The sequence below is a fragment of the Delphinapterus leucas genome, chromosome 15 (genome assembly GCF_059928025.1).
Source record: "Delphinapterus leucas isolate spDelLeu-1000000601 "Yukka" chromosome 15, BTC_Dleu_Yukka2, whole genome shotgun sequence".
NCBI classification, from domain to species: domain Eukaryota; kingdom Metazoa; phylum Chordata; class Mammalia; order Artiodactyla; family Monodontidae; genus Delphinapterus; species Delphinapterus leucas.
In genome coordinates, this window is record NC_143143.1 from 22,096,283 (window position 1) to 22,112,943 (window position 16,661).

The window sequence follows — 16,661 nt, forward strand, 5'->3', positions numbered from 1 at the left end:
GGGAGTGTTCCATCCTCTTCAGTTTTTTGGAATAGTTTGAGAAGGATAGGTATTAGCCATTCTTTATATGTTTGGTAGAATTCCCCTGTGAAGCCATCCAGTCCTGGACTTTTGTTTGCTGGGATTTTTTTAATTGACTACCAATTTGATTTCACTACTAGTGATTAGTCTGTTCAGATTGTTTATTTATTCCTGATTCAGTCTTGAATGATTGTATGTTTCTAGGAATTTATCCATTTCTTCTAGGTTGCCCTGTTTGGCAACCTGTTTGGCATATAATTATTTATAATATTATTTTATGATGGTTTGTATTTCTGTGATATCTGTTGTTATTTCTCCTCTTTTATTTCTTATTTCATTTATTTTTGTCCTCTTTTTTTGTGATGAGCCTGACTAAAGGCTTATCATTTTTGTTTATCTTTTCAAAAAAAAAAAAAACAGCTCTTCATTTCATTGGTCTTTTCTATTTTATTTATTTTTCTCTAATCTCTATTATTTCCTTCCTTCTGCTGACTTTAGGCTTTGACTGTTCTTCTTTTTCTAACTCCTTTAGTTGGCAGATTAGGTTGATTATTTGAGATTTTTCTTGTTTCTTTAGGTAGGCCTGTATCACTATAAACTTCCCTCTTAGAGCTGCTTTTGCTTTGTCCCATAGGTTTTGGAAAACTGTGTTTTTATTTTCATTCGTCTCAAGGTATTTTCTGATTTCTTCTTTGATTTCTTCATTGACCCATTGGTTTTTAATAGTATGTTGCTTAGTCTCCACGTGTTCGTGTTTTTACCATTTTTCTTCCTGTAGTTGCTTTCTAGTTTCATACTGTTGTGATCAGAAAAAAATGCTTGATATAATATCTGGCCTCTTAAATTTGTGGAGACTTGTTTTGTGGCCTACCATGTGATCTATTCTGGAGAACATTCCATGTGCACTTGAAAAGAATGTGTATTCTGTTGTTTTTGGATGGAATTTCCTGTAGATATCTGTTAAGTTCAATTGGTCTAATGTGTCATTTAAGACCACTGTTTCTTTATTGATTTTCTGTCTGGGTGATCTGTCTAATGATGTTAAGTAGGGTGTTATTAATGTCCCTTACTAATATTGTATTATTGTCAATTTCTCCCCTATGTCTGTTAATATTTGCTTTATATATTTGGGTGCTCCTATATTAGGTGTATATATGTTAACAAATGTTATATCTTCTTATGTGGATCCCTTTATCATTATATAATGCTCTTCTTTGTCTTTTGTTATAGACTTTGTTTCAAAGTCTATTTTGTCTGATATGAGTATTGCTACCCCCACTTTCTTTTCATTTTCATTTGTGTGAAATATCTTTTTCATCCCCTCACTTTCAGTCTGTGTGTCTTTAGCTCTAAAGTGAGCCTCTTATAAGCAGCAGTCTTGTTTTTTTATCCAATCAGCCATTCTGTGTCTTTTGATTGGAGCATTTAGTCCATTGACATTTAAAGTGATTATTGATAGGTATGTACTTAATTGCCATTTTGTTACTTCTTTTCTGGTTGTTTTTGTAGTTCTCAGTTCTTTTCTTCTTTTAGTCTCTTGTGGTTTGATCATTTTCTTTAGTCTTATGCTATGTTCCTTTCTATTTTTTGTGTATCTGTTGTAGATTTTTGATTTGTGGTTACCATGGGGGTCATATATGTTGACCTATAATTGTATCTACTTGTCTTAAACTGATAGTCATTTAAGCTTGAACACATTCTAAATGAGCTGTTTTTCTACTCCCCTCCCCCATGTTTTGTGGTGTTTTTTTTTTTTGCGATACGCGGGCCTCTCACTGCTGTGGCCTCTCCCGTTGTGGAGCACAGGCTCTGGACGCGCAGGCTCAGCAGCCATGGCTCACGGGCCCAGCCGCTCTGCGGCATGTGGGATCCTCCCGGACCGGGTCACGAACCTGCGTCCCCTGCATCGGCAGGCGGACTCCCAACCACTGCGCCACCAGGGAAGCCCATGTTTTGTGTTTTTGATGTCATACTTTACATCTTCATGTTTATCCCTTAACTGTTTATTGTAGTTATAATTGATTAAACAATTTTTGTCTTTTAATCTTCATTCTAGCTTGTTTAAGTGGTTGATCCACAGCCTCTTCTATATATTTGCCTTCACTAGTGGGATTTTCCCTTTCCTATAAATTCTTACTTCTTCTTATAGCCTTTTCTTTTCCACTTAAAGAAGACATTTTAACACTTCTTTTAGGTTTGGCTAGTATTGCTGAACTCTTAGGTTTTGCTTGTCTGAGAAGTTCTTTATCTCTCCTTCAATTCTGAATGATAATCTTGCTGGTAGAGCATCCTAGGTTGTAGGGTTTTTCCTTTAAGCACTTTAAATATATAATTTCACTGCCTTCTGGCTTGCAAAGTTTCAGCAGGAAAATCAGCTGATAGCTTTATGGGGGTTCCCTTGTATGTGACTCTGTTTTTCTCTTACTGCCTTTAGAATCCTCTTGTTAATTTTTGCCATTTTAATTATATGTCTTGGCATGGGTCTCTTTGGGTTCACCTTGCTTGGGACTCTCTGTGATTCCTGGACCTGGATATCTGTTTCCTTCTTCAGGTTCAAGAAGTTTTCATCCATGATTTCATCCAATATATTTCGCCCCTTTTCTCTCTCTTTCTTCTCCTTCTGGAACCCCTATAATTCAAATGTTGGCACATTTAATGTTATTCCAGAGATCTCATTCATTGCTTTCTATTTTTCTTCTTATTTGTCTTTCTTTCTGCTCTTCTGATTGGGTGATATCTGTTATTCTATCTTCCAGATCACTAATGTGTTCCTCTGTATCATCTAGTCTGGTGTTAATTCCTTCCATTGTGTTTTTCATTTCAGTTATTGTATTCTTAGCTCTGACTGGTTCTTTTTTTTTTTTTTTTTTGCGGTACGTGGGCCTCTCACTGTTGTGGCCTCTCCCGTTGCGGAGAACAGGGTCCGGACGCACAGGCTCAGCGGCCATGGCTCACGGGCCCAGCCGCTCTGCAGCATGTGGGATCTTCCTGGACTGGGGCACAAACCTGTGTCCCCTGCATCGGCAGGCAGACTCTCAACCACTGTGCCACCAGGGAAGCCCCCGACTGGTTCTTTTTTATATTTTCTAGTTCCTTGTCAAATTTTTCACTGTGCTTATTTATTCTTTTCCCAAGTTCAGTTAGCATTCTTATTACTAATGCTTTGAACTCTTTATCTGGTAAATTATTTATTCCTGTTTCATTAGTTGTTTTTTAGGGTTTTTTCCTTGTTCTTTTGTTTCAAACATATTCCTCTGTCTTCTCATTTTGTTTAACTGTCTCTGTCTCTATGAAAGTACATGAAACAGTTACCTATCCCAGTCTCGATGGAGTGTTCTTGTGTGGGAGTGTCCCTGTGCAGTCTATGTGTGCCCAGTGACTTTGGTGGAAGAGCTGAATCTTGAAGTGAGCATGGGTCACATCTTTCCCCAGGGTCTGCTGGCAGCTATCACCTTGGTGGGAAGGGGGCTGGAGATGGAGGGGCTAGAGCCAGAGCCAGGTGTGAGATGAGCCTTCTCCTATGCTCAGTGGTCATCACCACCCCATCAGGGGCAGGGCAGGTCCCATGGTGCTGGAGCAGAAGCCCTGTGGGTTGGGTCCAAGCTGGTTCCATTCTCTGTAAATGTATGTTCTCCCCCTCCCATCAATGGCACCTTTATCTCAGAGGGGAGCAGTTCTGGAACAAGGGAGGCCAGAGCAGGCACCCTGTATGGGCTAGGTGTGTGCTGGGATGGTCCCAGCACACCAGTCGGAGCTCCAGACAGCTCCTGATCCACTGCCTTCATGAGCTCCAGCAATGGATACCCTCATCCCATTAAGATGCAGTGCCAGGTCTGGACCAGCTCGGTCCACCCCCACCCCACCCCCACAAGTGCACACTCTCCTCAGCAATGGAAGCCTTCACCCTAGTGGGGAGCTACACCAGAGCTAGAGGAGCTGGAGCAGGCCGGGCACATACCGGGGCAGTGGTGGGAAGCTGGTCAGTGCCCCAGGCAGTTTCAGTCTGCTTTCTTCATCTTGTTCCCGGGAGTAGGCAAGCTTGTGTGCACTCTTTATGAGTGGAGTCTCAGTTTATCCTAAAAGTTCCACTGGTTTTCAAATCAGCTAAAGGAATTTATCTTCCTGGTGCCAGACCCCAAGGGTGCCCAATATGTGTTTGAACTCCTCACTCCCAGGGAGGATCTCCAAGCCTGTGACATCCCCTCCTCTTCTGCATCTCCTCCTAGGGGCACAGGTCCCAACCTCATTGCTTCTCCTCCCTTCCTACCCAGCTCCATGTGGATCTCTGTTGGTTGTAGAAGAGCCTTGGTTGTAGAAGAGTCTTCCTGCCAGTCTACAGTTGGTTTTCAGTGAGATCTGCTCCACGTGTAGATGTACTTTTGATATGTTCATGGAGGGAAGTGAGCTCAGTGTCATACTACTCCACCATCTTGTTCTCCCCAGAAGCTTACAGCTTTGAGGGAGAGACAGACAATCAAAACGAAACCAAAAAAACATCACAGATTGCCATCAATGCTATAAAGAGAATGGATGTTCTAGCCTCTGAGATGAAAGAAAATGCTCCACAGAGAGGTGGCTTTTAAAATGAGCCTGAAGTCTGGTCAGGAGGCATCTAGATGCCATTTACAGCCTAGGTTAAGAGCTCATGGTAGTGAAGCACTTGGGATCATCAAGGAATTGAAGTAAGGTTCTTGTGACTGAAGACCAGGGAGCAAGGCAAAGATGAGGTGGGGAAGGTTGGTGGGCCACCCAGACCATGGTAAGAAGCTTGGGCTTTTTTTTTTAATTAAGATTTTATTTTTTCAGAACAGTTGTAAGTTCATAGCAAAATTGAGTTGAAGATACAGAGATTTCCCATATACCCCCTATTCCCATACATGCCTAGCCTCCCTCATTATCAACATCCCCCACCAGAGTGGTATATTTGTTACAACTGATGAACCTACATGGACACATCATTATATCCAAAGTCCATAGTTTACATTAGTATTCATTCTTGGTGTTATACATTTTACAAGTTTGCACAAATATGTAATGACATGTATCCATCATTATGGTATCATACAACGTATCTTCTGCCTAAAAATCCTCTGTAAGACCTTGGATTTTTTTTTTTTCTTTGCCAAATGAGAAGTAGCCACTGCAGGGCTCTAAGTTTCAGGCAGAATGTCTTAATAATAGTCTTATCTCTGTTTTTTGTCCCAAACAGGTAAAATGACAGAAGATTACTGGGGGGTATCAAGAAAGATTCTCGGAGATCTGAAATTCTTGGAGAGCCTTAAGACATATGACAAAGACAACATCCCACCAATGATCATGAAGCGGATCCGGGAAAGGTTTATTGATCACCCAGATTTCCAGCCGGGTGTTATTAAAAATGTGTCATCTGCGTGTGAGGGTCTGTGCAAGTGGGTGAGGGCCATGGAGGTGTATGATCGTGTGGCCAAAGTGGTAGCTCCTAAACGGGAGCGGCTGAAGGAGGCTGAGGGGAAGCTGGACACACAGATGCAAAAACTGAACCAGAAGCGAGCAGAGCTGAAGATGGTGGAAGGCCGCCTCCAGTCCCTGAACGATGACTTTGAAGAGATGAATACCAAGAAGAAGATGTTGGAGGAAAACATTGAAATCTGTTCCCAAAAGTTGATCAGAGCAGAAAAACTGATCAGTGGTCTTGGGGGAGAGAAGGACAGATGGACAGAAGCTGCCCGGCAGCTGGGTGTCCGCTATACTAATCTGACAGGGGATGTGTTGTTGTCCTCTGGGACCGTGGCTTACCTGGGGGCCTTTACCATGGATTATCGGGCTGAGTGCCAAAAGTGGTGGTTGGCCCAATGTAAGGAAAAGGTCATCCCCGGCTCCAGTGACTTTAGTCTTAGCAACACATTAGGAGACCCTGTAAAAATTCGTGCCTGGCAGATTGCTGGGCTGCCCACTGACTCCTTCTCCATTGACAATGGCATCATTGTATCCAATTCCAGGCGCTGGGCATTAATGATTGACCCTCAGGGGCAGGCCAATAAGTGGATCAAGAATATGGAGAAAGCAAATAGGCTGTCAGTCATCAAGTTCTCGGATACCGACTATGTGAGGACGCTGGAACACGCTCTGCAGTTTGGTACCCCAGTCTTACTAGAAAATGTTGGGGAAGAGCTGGATGCCTTTATTGAACCCATCTTGCTCAAGTCCACATTCAGACAGCAAGGGGTTGAGTACATGAGGCTTGGTGAAAACATCATTGAATATTCCAGGGATTTTAAGTTATATATCACAACCCGTTTGAGGAACCCACATTATCTCCCTGAAGTCGCCGTGAAAGTCTGTCTCCTCAACTTTATGATCACCCCCTTGGGCCTCCAAGATCAACTCCTTGGCATCGTGGCTGCCAAGGAGAAGCCAGAACTGGAAGAGAAAAAGAACAAGTTGATTGTGGAAAGTGCCAAGAACAAGAAGCAGCTAAAGGAAATTGAAGATAAGATCTTGGAGGTCCTTTCCCTTTCTGAGGGCAACATCCTTGAGGACGAGACTGCCATCAAAATTTTGTCCTCCTCCAAACTGCTTTCCGAAGAAATCTCTGAGAAACAGGAAATTGCTTCAATGACAGAAATGCAGATCGATGAGACTCGGATGGGCTACCAGCCAGTGGCTGTCCACTCTGCCACCATCTTCTTTTGTATCTCTGACCTGGTCCACATTGAACCCATGTACCAGTACTCCCTGACGTGGTTCATAAACCTCTACGTGCACTCCCTGGCCCATAGCAGGAGGAGCGAGGGACTAGAGCTACGAATTGAGTACATCATTGAACATTTCACCCTAAGCATCTACAACAATGTCTGCCGCTCCCTGTTTGAGAAGGACAAGCTGCTCTTCTCCCTCCTCTTGACGATAGGCATCATGAAAGAGAAAAAGCAAATTAACGAGGAAATTTGGTACTTTCTTCTAACTGGAGGCGTTGCCCTGGACAACCCCTTCCCCAACCCAGTTTCCGAATGGCTGTCTGAGAAGGCGTGGGCAGAAGTGGTTCGTGCATCCGCGTTGCCAAAACTGAAAGGCCTCATGGAACATTTGGAACAAAATGCTAATGAATGGAAGCTCATCTGTGACTCAGCCTGGCCCCATGAGGAGACGTTCCCTGGATCTTGGAAATTTCTTCAAGGTTTGGAGAGGATGGCGATTCTCCGGTGTCTGCGGCCTGACAAAATGATTCCAGCCATTCGGAAGTTCATTGCTGAACACATGGGAAACGTATACACTGAAGCCCCTACGTTTGATCTCCAGGGGTCCTACAATGATTCCAGCTGCTGCGTACCATTGATATTCGTGTTGTCTCCGGGTGCAGACCCAATGGCAGGTAAGGGCAGAATGTTGTGTGAGGAATATTAAAAGCCCAGAATGCATGGATGGATGACAATAGCTTGTCCCTTACAGCAGGAATCTCAAATTCAAATGGCTTTGAGGGTCAAGCAGTTAACAGACTAAGGCAGGGCTGGGGCAACACAAGACGTCTTCTCCTGCCTAAAGCGGGCAGCTGCTCCTCAGCTCTTGTGCATTGTGCCATCTGATAATGTGATCTCAGGATGACCAGATCATCTGCTTTTTCAAGAGCAACCAGAAAGGTAGAAATCACCCATTTTTAAATCTTGATATCTCATTCAGATTTTTTCTTAAAAAAAGCCAGGGCTAGATTGAGCCAAGTGACTGCTAGTTTATCACCTTTGTCTTAGACCATTTTCTCAGACTGTTGCTTCTCTCAGCTACGCTTCTTTCTTTTCTTTCAATTTTTAAATATTTTGAGTAATTAATGCTGCATGTAATAAAAAAATAAAATCAAATCAAACAATGCAAAAAGTATAGGACTATGGCTCCATTTTGTCCCCTCAAGGGACATTTGGGGAAACATTTTTGTTGTTAAAACTAGGGGGTGCTACTGGCATCTAGTAGATAGAAGCAAAGGATGCTGCTAACTATCCTACAATGCCCAGGACAGTCCCCCACAACAAAAGATTATCCAGCCCAAAATGTAAATAGTACGGGGGTTGAGAAACCCTGGTATAAAGTGAAAGGTACATCTTCCTCCTAACCGTCTTAGAGACAACCACTACTAACAGTTTATGTATGTTTCCAGAAAGTGTTTGTGCATATAAAAGGGTGTGAGTTGTTGACAGAAATAGATTCGTTTTCTGTTCTGTTGGGGAATCTCAAAGCTTCAGTTTTCTCTGTTGCTGAATGAAGAAAGAATACCAGAAATGCAAATGACATAGTTGGCAGTTCTGTGAAAGCTGAGGCATTTGACATGTATCCTGACCCGGTTAGAAAGCCAGCACTTCTCCTCAAAGCCAATCAGAGGAAGGTGCTGAAATGAACTGGTACCCTTTCCAGGTTCCTACACCCAAATTATTGTTATTGTCAAAGCTCAATTCATGACCCCTTTCTAGCATCTTTTCTCCTTCCCCTATGTCCTTTCTGTGGCAGGCTTATACAAGAGAAATGAGGGGAAACCAGGAAAAGTAGAGAAGAGAAATGGGGACAAGGTCAGAATATGGTCTGTAAAATGATGATGCTGTGTTGGGAGAGGACAGGCCTGTAAAATCCAACGGTGTATGTAGCTTGTTCTGGTCCCTCTGTGCTAGAGGCTTGATTAGATTCAGCTGGGATAACTTCCCAGGAAACTGCAGGTACTGTGTCCCTCAGAGTGTGCCATATTAGGAGGCACATACTGTCTGGTCATCTTTTTTCATTAAGATTGATCAGTGGGTTCAGGCATTGTCAGTGTGATTCAGCTCGCGACTCCTCCACCGCCTCCTTTATAAAGTTTCCCATCAGCCTTTCACCTAATATGGTGGTTCTCAATCTTGGCTGCACATTGAAAGCACCTAGGGAGCTTTAAGAAAATCTCCATGGAAAGACAAATACCATATGATATCACTTATATGTGGAATCTAAAATATGGCACAAATGAACCTATCTATGAAACAGACTCGCAGACGGATGAGTTGGGAGTTCGGGGTTAGTAGATGCAAACTATTATATGTAGAATGGATAAACAATAAGGTCCTATTGTATAGTGCAGGGGACTATATTCAGTATCCTGGGACAGAACATAATGGAAAAGAATATAAAAAAGAATGTATATATGTGTATAACTGAGTCACTTTGCTGTACAGCAGAAATTAATACAACATTGTAAATTAACTATATACTTCAATAAAAAAATAAATCAAAAGCAGTCAGTGAGAAAAACAAGATTATCTCTAAAGAACAGCAGTTAGACTGACAACAAATGTCTCAATAGCAACAGTGCAATTTGTGGAATAATACCATCATTGTGCTAAAAGAAAGTATGCAAACGTAAAATCTATCTTTCAAGAATGAGGGTGAAATAAAGAGGACATCTCAATTAAAAATTGAAAGAAAGAAGAAAAAAAAAAAGAAAATCTCCATGTGCAGGCCTCACCCTCAACCAATTAAGTTAAAATCTTTGTAGGTGAGACCCAGGTACTGTGTTTTTTTTTTTTTATTTTTTTTTTAGGCACTGTGTTTTATAAAGCTTTTCAGGTAATTTCAGTGTGCAGCCAATGGGAACCACTGACCTAATGGTTTTATCAGCCTTAGAAAATCATTACCCAGATCCATTATTTCATTAGGGGCTGCAAAATGAGGATATTTTAATTCTATCATTCCTCCCACATTTATTAGCTGGAACTCTTCTATAAAGAAGAATTTTTCTTTATCAACTCTTTGGTTTACTCTAAATATAGTTCAAAAAGGACAGGCAGAAAAGATGCTTGGTTCATACTCTTTATTTACCAGCTTTCAGAATAATGAATTGGCGCCCTAGTAACCTCCAAAGTTACTTAAGCAGTAAGATGGGGGTTTTTGGTACGATTATTAATGTATTAGTTTTAACATATTGGATGTTTCAAATATAGTGGTATTTTACTCCACTGCTGTCATTATTCTTTTTGATGCTCAGATTATTCAGTCTTTGGCCTGTGGTAGCACCTCTGTATCAATATCCTTTTCACATACCCCAGTGGTTTTTGATAACTTCCTTGCTGTGTAGAACTACCATACATATTTCAGGCTTATCTTGAACAAATGTTTCTCCAAGGAACTCCAATTCCTTTAGCAGTTGATGGTATTTGGAGACCTGGGGTTCCCATCACTACTGAATGCATCATTGATTGCAGACCTTACTTTCCACTAATTCTCTTTTCGGCTGTATGTAACCTGCTTTTTTAATCAGTGCTTTGAGTTTTTATCTTCAATGACGGTGCTTTCCATTTCTAGAAGTTTTGTTTTGTTCCAAATCCATGTATTTTTGTTTTCTGTAGAACTCAGAATTTTGTTTTCCATAGAACTCTGAATTTTAGGCTACTGACTCAAGAAGCAATGTGGAAAAAGTAAACAATTCTTCAGTGAGAAATTAAAACTCAGGGGTGTAGATTTACAGTACCCTATGGTATGGGATTCTCAAGCTGAGAAATTTCCCATAAAACTGATCCAGAAATTTCCCATAAAATCTATCCAGAATGGCAAGATGCTGGGGACACCAGTGTCTGCATATGCAAAATTGTTCTGTTAGGGCACTCCTAAAACCCAAGATATATCAGACTCCCTCAAAATAACACAAACTTGCTGATTGTGAACTCAACAATAAAAAATTATAAACTACACGAGGAAATATATAAGGCATAAGGCATAATCACTATAAGGCATAATCAGCCCATAGAACAATCAAAAGAATTAACCCCCAGTATTATGGGGGTATTATGGGCTGAATTGTGTCCCTCCCAAATCTGTATGTTAAAACCTAATTCCCAGTACCTCAGAATGTGACTGTATTTGGAGATAAGGTCCTTAAAGAGTTAGTTGTGAGGTCGTTAGGGTAGGTCCTAATCCAATATGACTGGTGTCCTTATAAGAGGAGATTAGAACACAGACACACTGACAGGAAGAAGACCATGTGAGGACACAGTGAAAATATGACATGAGAAAATGGCCACAAACAAGCCAGGGAGAGAAGCCGCAGAGGAAACCAACCCTGCCAGCACCTTGATTTTGGATTTCTAGCCTCCAGAATTGAGAGAAAATTAATTTCTGTTGTTTAAGCCACCCAATCTTTGGTTGTTTATTATGGCAGCCCTGGCAGATTCATATTGTCTCTAAAAAAGATCATAAAAGAAACGCATCTAAAAATCATTAGAGAAAGAACACAAAGCAGATTTCTGGCCTTCTTACATGAGAGTGCAGTCGTTTGAGGATCCTAACTTTATAAAAAAGTCTCAGTTCTAGCGTCCCACCCCTTGTAAGTGCAAAGCTATATTCCCTGTGGACAAACTCCAATCACTAGACTGGTGAAATAAAGTATGGTATTTTCCAAAGGTGAAATACTATATAACCATGAAAAAGAATATGGCCTTTATATATGTACTGATGTGGAAAAGATCTAAGTGAAAGAAGCAAATGTGTATAATAGTGTATACACATTTACTTAAATGCGTGAAATATCTCTGGAAGGACTCACAAAAAGGTGTAACATCGGCTGCCTCTGAGGAAAAGAGATGTGGAAGAGATCTATTTGAAATTTCACTGTCCAAATACCTGTTTTCCTAGTAAAATAAATTTACAAAAACCCAGTTCCTAAATGAACTTATTTGCAAAACAGAAATAGAGTCACAGATGTAGAAAACAAGCTTATGGTTACCAGAGGGTAAGCGGGGGAGGGATAAATTGAGAGATTGGGATTGACATATACACACTACTATATATAAAATAGATAACTAATAAGGACCTACTGTATAGCACAGGGAACTCTTACTCAATACTCTGTAATGGCCTATATGGGAAATAATCTAAAAAAGAGTGGGTATATGTATATGTATAACTGATTCAGTTTGCTGTACACCTGAATCTAACACAACATTGTAAATCAACTATACTCCAATAAAAATTTTAAAAAGAAAAACCCAGTTCCTAGTTCTTTGGTTATGTGCTAACCTTTCTAGTTTGGAGTCCCTCTTCATTTTTGGCACCTGGGAATTTCTCTTCCTTTCAAACTCTTATTTTTTTTTTTTCAGTTTGTGTCCTTTTTTTTTTTTTTTCATGAAGAATGTCTATCTATTTAGAGCAAAAGAGGAATCAGTAGTATCTTCGTTCACCATCTTACCAGAAGTCTAAAGCTTCCTCAGAAAGATGCTAATTTCATAATTAACAAAAGCCAGTGGCTTTCTTTCTGAGTCCAGAATTTTAACGTAACCCCTTCTTCTGTGATGTTACTATTAATACGGTCTTAAATAGCCTATTCTCTTTCAAAAGTCTTTTTTCTTCCTGATCTCAGGCCTGCTGAAATTTGCTGATGATCTTGGTATGGGAGGTGCCAAAACACAGACCATCTCCCTTGGCCAAGGCCAAGGCCCTATTGCTGCCAAAATGATTAACACTGCCATCAAAGATGGGACCTGGGTGGTCTTACAGAACTGTCATCTGGCCACGAGCTGGATGCCTGCGCTGGAGAAGATCTGTGAGGAGGTGATTGTTCCTGAGAGCACCGATATGGGATTCAGGTGAGATGGGTGATTGTTCCTGAGAGCACCGATATGGGATTCAGATGAGATGGGTGATTGTTCCTGAGAGCACCAATATGGGATTCAGGTGAGATGCTGCTCCACCCCTGAGTCCCTCGGCCCCAACCTCGAGTTCCAGATGTTATGCTAATGGCTGGGAATGCAAAGATGAACAAGACACAAGGGTATTGTGTAGACACAAGTTCTACCCTTAAAGAAGCTCTCAGTCTAGTAGAAGGCAGACCATAGATGAATAATGTTGATACCATGCAATACCTGCTGTACTTGTTTGAATAAGAATGGAAAAGGGAAGGAAAATTTGGGGAAGACCTGGAGTACCGAAAGATGAATAGGAGTTTTCCAGGAAGGACATTCCAGGCACAAAGGGCAGCATTTGTAAAAGCAAAGGAAAGACCAAGAAGTTATCCTATGATTCCTGGGTATACACTGTGAGAAATTGTTTTGGGGAGGTAATAGGAGATGTGCCTGGGAAGGTAGATTAAATGCCAGCAAATCGGAGTTTTAAAACTTATTTGCCTAAAAACAAAAAAAAATCCACCCGTAGTCTAGGTACTTGATCTATCCTATACTTGTTTAGATCCATGGAATTTTAATCAGTATTGGAAACAGCTATTTATTTTCTGTGAACTTTAAAGCCCAGCAAGACTGGCCCTAAGTGTTTGCATTTAGAGGATGATGAGATGAAACAGACTTCAAAGCCCCTTTTAACTCAAATGTTCAGTGATTCTTTCATTCTGGGCCAGGGGTCAGCAAACTATGGCCAAATCCAGTCTGCTGCCTGTGTTTGTACAGCTTGCAATCTGAGAATAGCTTTTACATTTTTTATGGTTGAAAAAAATTGAAAGAGGTATAATATTTCATGACATGTGAAAATTATATGAAATTCAAATTTCAGTGTCTATAAATAAAGTTTTATTGAAATACAGCCATGCTCACTCATATACTGTCTATGACTGCTTTAATGCTTCAAGTAGTTGTGACAGAGACCATATGGCATGCAAAGTCTAAAACATTTACTCTTTGATCCTTCATAGGAAAAGTTTGCCAACTCCTGCTCTAGGCAACAAAGTTTGCCGGTTATTTTTATTTTAGTCATGTCTGCCTGAAAATAGAAAAGCGTTTGGTGTTTATTTACAAAGCCAGATTAGGCCGTAGTTGATTGTATTCACGTAAGGCTCATACGAGATTCATGTAAGAGTTTAAGAGGAAATCCATTAATTTCAAGAATTCTATTTGGTTTTGGATGCTGAGTTGACTCATTGACCATCAGGGACATACTCAATGAAGAAAAAATTATTCATGTTGACATTTAAGGTCTTCTGTAATATGATCTTAATCCAAGTCACAAACTCAAGTGCCTATACAACGAGGAATGTAACATAAATGAGTGAAGAGGACTGGGCACAAGAAATATTCCACTTTCCACAGTACAATAGCTATCACCATGGACGGTCAGCCTCAGTGTTGAATACCGGTAGAGACTGGTGGGGACTGTGGTGAACTAGAGGCACATGCCCTGTAGAGAAGAGCAGTTACTGCCTACTACCAGCTGTTGCCAAGCAGGAATACAGGCCTCTTGTATCCAGATTTTATGACTATTTTAAAGGAAAGATGGGAATCTAGAACTTTTAAAAGAAAGCCCTAGATTTTTAAAAGTTGGCAACTACTTCAAAAATATGTTACAGCATTGTGTTGGTTTGCATGGTAAGAGTTCAACATCACCCATCTGCAGACTGAAGTCAGGCCACAGGCCCCCAGGTTATGGCCTCTTCCCTTCCCTCTGAGGCCTGTGCCTGGACCACAGCAGGCCGCCCACTATAGGCCTTACCACATCCCAAACTTTTCCTCCTCCGTGCAGTTGCTCAGCCTGTGTCCTGTGTCTTTAATGACCTTCCAACCCCAAATCCTCCTGTTGGAAACCTCTCTAATGTCTAGCAAAAAAGAAAAACAAACCCACAAAAATGAAACAAAACAGGATGCCACAGTGTGTATGTAACCTGAGCTTGAGTGAGAAAAACAAATGAATAAAAGCCTGGAAGACAATATGCCAAAATGTTAACCTGTAGATGGTAAAATCATGTATTTTTTTCCTTTCTAAATACTTTTACCTATGTTCCCATTTCTTATGGGCATAGATATACTTCTATTATTTAAGAAAAGAAATCTTCCATATCCTCAAGACCCATTTCTAATGCCATTGGCCTCTATGGCAGGGATCAGCAAACTTTTCCTGTAAGGGCCCAGATAGTAAATATTTTAGGTTTTACAGGGCATGTTGTCAGTTGCAACTGTTCAGCTCTGCTGTTGTGGCATGAAAGCATCCATAAATAATTTGTAAATGAAGAGGTGTGGCCATGTTCCAATCATATTTTATTTACAAAAACAGGCTAAGGCTAGATTTGGCTCCCTGGCAGTAGTTTGCAGACTTCTGCTCTCTCCACCCCGTGGAAATCTCTTCTTCCCATGGACCCCCATGGCCCATTATTTCCCTCCCTCCCTGTGGTCTTGATTTTATAACTCCTTGGCATTCTGTTTGCTTGTCTTGTCTCCCCTCCCCAGCTCCCTTTTCCCCTCCTAGCAGCAAGGCTGTGAGCATCTAGAAGCAAGAAACAATTCTTTTCTCATTTCGGCCACTCCTGGAGTGCCGGGTGTAGTACTTGACCATAATAGATGCTCAGAAAGTCCAGCAGGGCAGGAACATGGTGTAGTGATTAGGACACAGGGCCTTTGGAGTCAGGGAGCCCCGAGTTCATCTTGGTTCTGCTGCTTCTAAGTGGTGTGTCCTTGAAAACCCCACTTGACTTCTCCGTGCCTCTGTTTCCTCACTGGTAAAGGGGATAATAAATCATAGGGTGGCTGTGAGGATTAAAGTAAATGAAGGGACATAAATTAAATTCTTAGCATGGGGTCCAGCATCTAGTGATGCTTAATAAATGGTAGTTATTATTTTCTGTTACTGTTTTTCAATATAATGTATTGCATTTCTGTAAATAGTCGCGTCTGTTGTTCTTCCAGACTCTGGTTAACCAGCTATCCGTCAGAGAAGTTTCCAGTCAGCCTCCTCCAGAATGGGATTAAGATGACCAATGAGCCCCCCAAAGGGCTCCGGGCCAACCTTTTGCGCTCTTACCTCAGTGACCCCATCTCAGACCCCGGGTTCTTCCAAAGTTGTACAAAAGCAGTGATGTGGCAGAAGCTGTTGTTCGGCCTTTGCTTCTTCCACGCCGTCGTTCAAGAGAGGAGAAATTTCGGAGCCCTAGGTGAGAGGTGGCAGCATACCTGGATTGCCTGGGGGAAAGATCACAGGCAGATACAGGGGTACGTTCGAGTTTGTACCCAGGGTTGCCAGTAAAATAGGGTCTAAGTATGTTCCATGCAATATTGGGGACATATTTATACTAAATATGATTCGTTGTTTATCTGAAATTAAATTTCACTGACTGTCTCTCTATTTTTATTTAACAAGTCTGGCAGTCCTATAACCAGGTCAATATCAATGTCAGGGAAAGAGGTGATGCTCCAGAATCAGAGGTCCCCTAATTACGGGAGTAATATGATAATGAGAAGAGTGGAGGCCCTTCCCTTTGGTGTATTTGCCTAGCTTGGGTATCATGGCCACTCTCCAGGGAATCGTCACCAGGTGATTTATAACATTTTAGGTTGCTCTCTTTACCTGTGCATAACAATGAAAGAAATACAGCTGGGACATCTGCTTGTGCTTCTCCTTGAAAAAATAAGCATAAATTTCTTTATTAATGTAAGTTATCCATGGCCTAACTTAAGTGACTCAATATCCTCGTTAGAGCAGATCATGTGCTAAATACAGATCCCATATCACCATGGTTTTAAGGTTGGATTATTTTTCTCTCACCCATGGGCTGAGTCTAATTCTTTTCTTGAAATGACCCACCTTAAGGTATTCTTAGCCATTCTTTTGGGTTACAAAAGGAGGCAAATTGTCCTTTTGGTGATTCTCTCAGAACATCCTCTTTCCTTCTACCTGCCCCAGTTAGCTCCACAGACCACCTGACCCTTCAACTGAGGGTTTCAGAG

At 41.2% G+C, this 16,661-nt stretch overlaps 1 protein-coding gene across 1 annotated transcript in view; it reads left to right on the top strand.

The window, feature by feature from the left end:
* DNAH3 (dynein axonemal heavy chain 3) overlaps window positions 1–16,661 on the top strand; it is a 196,159-nt gene that overhangs the window by 162,833 nt on the left and 16,665 nt on the right. The window contains exons 52-54 of the mRNA XM_089896064.1: window positions 5,231–7,372; window positions 12,362–12,587; window positions 15,624–15,868. Coding sequence (XP_089752190.1) covers window positions 5,231–7,372; window positions 12,362–12,587; window positions 15,624–15,868 — 2,613 coding nt within the window. The remainder of the gene's footprint in view (window positions 1–5,230; window positions 7,373–12,361; window positions 12,588–15,623; window positions 15,869–16,661) is intronic.